Source organism: Calypte anna, chromosome 13 (genome assembly GCF_003957555.1).
Source record: "Calypte anna isolate BGI_N300 chromosome 13, bCalAnn1_v1.p, whole genome shotgun sequence".
NCBI lineage: Eukaryota > Metazoa > Chordata > Aves > Apodiformes > Trochilidae > Calypte > Calypte anna.
Window position 1 is genome coordinate 6,921,164 of NC_044259.1, and position 6,000 is coordinate 6,927,163.

Sequence of the window (6,000 nt, forward strand, 5' to 3'; positions counted from 1 at the left end):
AACAAAAAGTATATAGAAAATTAGGAGAGAACCTTTTCATATGCATTATTGCTATAGCTTCAACTTGAAAAGCTCTTCAGAAGTAGACTCTAAAAATACATATATATGTACTCTGTAGGGCATAAAAAGCCAGAAGAACATCTATAAGGGTATAGAAGAATTTTCAACTAAATTTAGTTATTCTAAAGTTGGATTTGATTGTAGGTCTCTCCTTTGGTCAAAAGCAAATGGCTTCAGAAGGGAGATGCAGCTCAGCTTGTTTTTTTCCTGAATTAAAAGGCTGTGAAGTGAGCATGTGTCTTTCACGGGCAGTTAGAGGAGCAAAGAGTAACTGTCTTAAATGGACTTGTCTCACTTAGAGGTCCATGTAAGTGCAGATGACTTGATCTTTACATTACTTATCTAAGAGCATTTGGGCACAAACTGTAAATGATTGCCTGGATTCCAAATCAGAGGCTAGATAAACCTCAAAAGTAGAGTGTTCAGGACCCCATCTGCAGTCAAAAACAGTTTTTATAAAAAGTGTTTTAATGAAATGTGAAAGGCCTCTTTCAAAACTGTATAAAAGACTGGAATTGTCTAGAAACATGAAAATGGAGTTTGCCATCTTATGTCCTTAGCACAGGTGTAGTCACAAGACAGTGACAAGTCAAAAATGTGGGGCTTTTATGTTACAGATATTGTTTAAATGGCTATTATCCCAACCTTTCTATAAATTTAGTTATTTTTGACTTACTGTGTTTTAGAAACATATTTTTAATTTACATTATTTTTGTCTCTTTCTTTCCTTCTTTTCTTTACTTTAAACCAAAACCCTCTGATTCTGTTTTCTGTCTACAAAATGAAAGCTTCTTCGGATGTTTTCCTTCAAGGTATAATGTTTTGTGGAATGGAAATTCACTGCATGCAACTGCTGAATTTAACTATTGGAGCTTATTTGAAAATGGTTTTCTGTTGGGTTTTTTTTGTTTCGTTTTCTTTTTTTTTTCAATGAGACATCTAAGCATTCTACTCAAGATAACTTCTTAGTTAAGTAGAATGGTTACATATTTCTAAACAATTTGTAGAGTTGATTCAGCAGCCCAAATACCAATTCACTGGTTCTGAACTTATCTAAGTTCAACAGCAATGAACATTATTGGATCACATGGATTTGGAGAGTTCAATGTTAAAATGTTTCTGCTCCTCTTCTTCAATTTGCCATGAGATCCAATAACACCAGTTACATCTGAAACCTGCAATACACCCTTTTAGAACTCACCTCTGGCCCAACCTTTTCAACATTTGTGATATCACTCCAAATTACAAAACCAAATGTATTCTGATGTTGACCTGAAAAAAATTCAGTGTCATCATCTATTATTCAAATGCTGTTCCTTATTAAAACGTCAGAGTTTTGAAAGGGTTTAAGATGCATATATGATGCATATATAGTTTCAGTGCTGTCACTGGATCAACACAGTCTTAGCAGATATATCTAGCTATACTCCACATGGAAGCCTTATCTTCATTCTGAAATGCAGAGATTTAACAAAAAAAAAAAAAAAAAAAAAAACAAACAAAAAAAACAACTACAAAATAAAAGGAAATTTACATAAAATTTACATACTTCAAGAATTGAATTGTTTTATCCTAACAACTGTCAACAGGAAATCTCAATGCCTCTCATCTTAGTGTTTGCCAAGTACTCATATGCCTTTTAATTGCTTAATTTGCTAAATTCATTCCAAGTATATGTTTATATGTGTGTGTACTGCTATTATAAACAAATTGGAACATGGTGAACCTTCCAGTTGGTCTACATTAGTAGATGGGGAACGATATTGTATAGAATATATTTAAACCATTGGAGACTTTTACAGAGATTCTCCTAACCTTATTCAAAAGACTCAGTTTTCTGTGTAAGTCAGATTTTCCTGTCTATATAATTTGCTCCTGTCTCAACACAAAACAGCCCTGTATCAAAAATCCTGCATTTCCAATCGGTTATTTCCTTTCCTTCCATGAGCAATACACAAATTACCTTCAGACATCAAGCAGGTCTGCAAAATATAAAATGGAAAAGAAATTCCAAATACCATCAATTACATTCCTGACTTTTTCCCTGAACCTCTAAGTGTTTGCTTAGTGTGGCTTTAAAGCTATCATCCACAGCTGTTATTGATTTGTGCTGCTTTCCTGAAACATTGAAATATATGATGCAACAGATTTTAATAAGTTCAAGGCAATATTGCCATTAGAACTCCTCAGCAATTTTCCATGTACCTCACAAAGAACCATCATTCACATGTTGACCATAACCCTCTACATCCCCATGGATCTGCTGATAATAACAGTCTCTCTCTCCTGCCATCTTTTTCTTTTTCTTTTCCTTTTTTTTGCCACTCCACCCTAGGCACCTACAATCGACATCCGGCCTCGATCAGCTACTATTCAAATGAACAATGCTACACACCTCCAAGAAAGGGATGAAGAGTATGGGTATGAATGTCTCGATGGCAAGGACTGTGCCAGTTTTTTTTGCTGCTTTGAGGATTGTCGAACTGGAGCATGGAGGCACGGAAGGATACACATCCGCATTGCCAAAATGGACTCCTATGCCCGCATCTTCTTCCCCACTGCCTTCTGTTTGTTTAATTTGGTGTACTGGGTATCATACCTTTACCTTTAAAAGCAGAGGAAAATCAGTGATATGAGCCTTACTCACTGAATTTCTTAGAGAGATGGTTTCCTAAGTCCACTTGAAGTATTTTACAATGCGCTTTAGAGTGGTCTGAATTCTTTAGTGCCATAACCCAGTAAATATCAACCATATCATTTGTCTAAAAGCTGCCATCAGGTTATTGTGAATTAAATGTCCATTCAACATGCTGGAATAATTTGAAATAAAGATAATATAGACAGTTACACCTGCTGGAATGGAAACAGCAGAAAGAGCAAGGGGAAAATGGCAACACCACTTGATAGTTGGTACTGCTATTTCGAACAGGAGTGAGAGAATTCCCAGGTAAAGTGCAGAACTGTTTGTTAACATTGGCTATAATTATGCTATAGCTTTATTCTCTGTGGGCTTTTCTTTTTGGAAGAGTCATCTCTCACTTTGAATAGGTATTATTAAGCTAGGAAAGTAACTTCTACTCCCACCAAGATAAAAATAGACCGTTCCCTTTGCCATCCCTTTAAGAGCACATGTACAATGCTGTAAATATTTCAGTACCTTGTAGTATATAAAGTCTAGTGCATGCATCTTTCGGGGGCCAAAACAAAATTAAACAAAGGTACTATAAAGTTTTGTCTTTTATTTTGTGTCTCTGGATGTGCTAGTGTAATTGAAATGTGGACAAATTTTAATTTTTTTTTTCCTTGAAAAATTACCCCTTTTCCTCATGCATGGAAGATCCAAGCAGACAGCACTTTCATGTAAGACATTAGAGAAGCCTGAAGGATTCAAATAAATAACATGTAGACAAATCTGTATGGCCAATATAATAGCTCATATAATATACTGTATGTGTATGCTGCAGTTGTAGCCTTCATTTTCCATTGATCATGTTGCTATATTTCAACTGAATTTCCAGTAATTATTCATTGCAAAATCAGCTTCCAAATTTAATCCATGAGCTCATAGTTTCTTTTTCCATGCTGAGTCCTACTTTTTTCCTTATACAAATATTTGTAGGGTTTTTTTAAATTCTTTTGTCCAGTCCAGGAAATACCTTTTGTTCTAGATATTATTTTTACATAAAAGCTTCAAGTTCATTTTAAAACATTGGATTCTGTATTATATATACACTTTAAATTCTCTACCCATTCACATCCTCGGATCAGCAATAGTTGTCAGAGCTGCTTTTCACTGAGTACCTTCACTAAAACAAACCCTTCCCATGGCTAGCACACAGTTTATAGATAGCCTTGAAAATAAAAGGCAACAAAGGATGTCTTGACTACTGAATCACATGTAAGCAGTTTATGTGTATTTAAAACCCCTGAATCCACCCGGGTGAATCCTTAAATCCTTTACCCACTGGTTTTCAAAACCTGTATGATGCTCAATTATGCAACCTTAAGCACATGTAAATATCAATGACCTTTTTTTAAACAGTCAAAGATGTAAAATGTCACCTTGCAGATAGAACAGGAAAAGATGTAACCTACCATTACAGAATTATTAATGGCTAAAATGAAGGAAAAGGAATGTTTTCCAATGTTTATATAGTTTTGGAAATAAAAATGTATAAAAAAAAGTAATAACTCTTGATCATCAATTGCTCCTTGTCCAATGTATTTGAAAACATTTTAATAAAGGAATTGCACACACCTGTGGATTTTTTCAATAAAACTGCTGCACCGAATTCTAGTTGTCTTGTGATTAGTATGTTAAAGGCATGCTTCAAAGGCTAGACTGGCCTGATTTGATTCATTAGGTGCCTAAATATGTCATTATAATCCTCATAACCATCTGCATTGTCTCATTTTGTAGCCAAATGGCTCACTCACATAACTTAAGGATAGAGATTAAATCTTGATTATCTTAAAAAAAAAAAAACAAACCAAGAAAAAAAACAAAAACAGAAAAAACCAAATCACACCACAACACTGAATTGGAAGTATCCTAATAAAGCAAGATAACTTTTCTTCATCCACTTAAGAGTGCCTCCACTCCCTGGATAAGTGCCAGTCATCTTTCAAATGGAAATGTGCTTCAGCTTGAGCCAGAAGATGATTTTTTTCCCCAGTGGTCAGTTATTTAACAGCTGTTTGTTCCTTGCACTCAGTAGCATGGCTGATGTTACACATTTCAGGTTTCTTTTTCCTTGGATTTTAGGATTTATTCAATAATTAACCATCAACCCAAACAAGTCCTTTAATTCCCTGAATCCAAGGACTCAATCCAAATGCATATCAGTAACTGTATTAAGATTTATTTTTTTCTCAAGGTCTTTGACATTAAGTATTTGGTGACACTGAATCCTTTACCCCAAGTCATCAGATTGCAGGTGCCTATAGAAAACCTGTGACACTGCACAATCAGATGTAGCAATAAGGAATAAATGATCAAGTTGTGCAAGTTGGCTTTCTCCTTCCAGCAAGGGAGGAATCCCAGCCTAGCACTACACAATATGATGTTCCTCTGAACAGAGATGACATTAACTGCTCAGCACAGAATCCAAAGTTGTCCTTTGTATTGTAAAGCCAAACTGCCACCACAGCAAACAAGAAAGCAAGTGAAACAGCTTTTTTCATCTGGGTATGAAGAGAGTTATTAACTAGAAGAAAGGTTCTCAGAAGCCTATCTATATGTTCACATACATAATAAAAATACATTAATATACCCATTGTACACATAAATCCTCCCAATTGCATTCTAGTGAAGAAACTTACTCCTGATGTAACAGACTAAAATATTTTCAAGCTCATCACATTGCATAGAGCTATTACTGCTCTGGGATAAGTCCAAGGACACTCAGATGCTCATTAAGAGTTTTGTCAAGTGTACACTAGTGGCACAATTATTTGCTTGCTATTTATACTCCAACAGCACTTAGATGTCTCAACTGAGACAGGACATGGTTGTTCTAGGGATTATGTCATATATACATATCAAACAAGGACACTTTCAAAGCATTTATACATCTTCATACATTTATAACATTTACAAAACCCAGATTGTAAATAAAGAGCTGGTATTGACAGAAATGATGTGACTGAATAAGAACTCTCCTATTTTGCATGTTAAGCAACTAGAAAAGACTATTTTAAGTCATCAGTATTGAGTTATTTAAGCATTTGTACAATATAAAATATTAAAGCTCTTGAAGGTGCAGTTCCCAGAAGAGATTATATACACATACAAAAACAAGTAAAAATCAAATGGTCTTCTTTTAATCCACTAATTTCCAGTTTATTTTCCCACCACCACATAACTCCAGCTGACATGAGTGACCTGGACAATCATGCTACGAGGATCAGTTTCAGTTACCCTTTTCCATTGACATTTCC

General features: G+C 34.9%; 1 protein-coding gene across 1 annotated transcript in view; it reads left to right on the forward strand.

The window, feature by feature from the left end:
- GABRG2 (gamma-aminobutyric acid type A receptor gamma2 subunit) overlaps positions 1-2,781 on the forward strand; it is a 61,788-nt gene extending 59,007 nt beyond the window's left edge. Inside the window, exons 9-10 of the mRNA XM_030459025.1 lie at positions 849-872; positions 2,396-2,781. Of these exons, the coding sequence (XP_030314885.1) occupies positions 849-872; positions 2,396-2,671 (300 nt within the window). The 3' untranslated portion in view covers positions 2,672-2,781. The remainder of the gene's footprint in view (positions 1-848; positions 873-2,395) is intronic.
- The last annotated feature ends 3,219 nt before the right edge of the window (positions 2,782-6,000 follow it).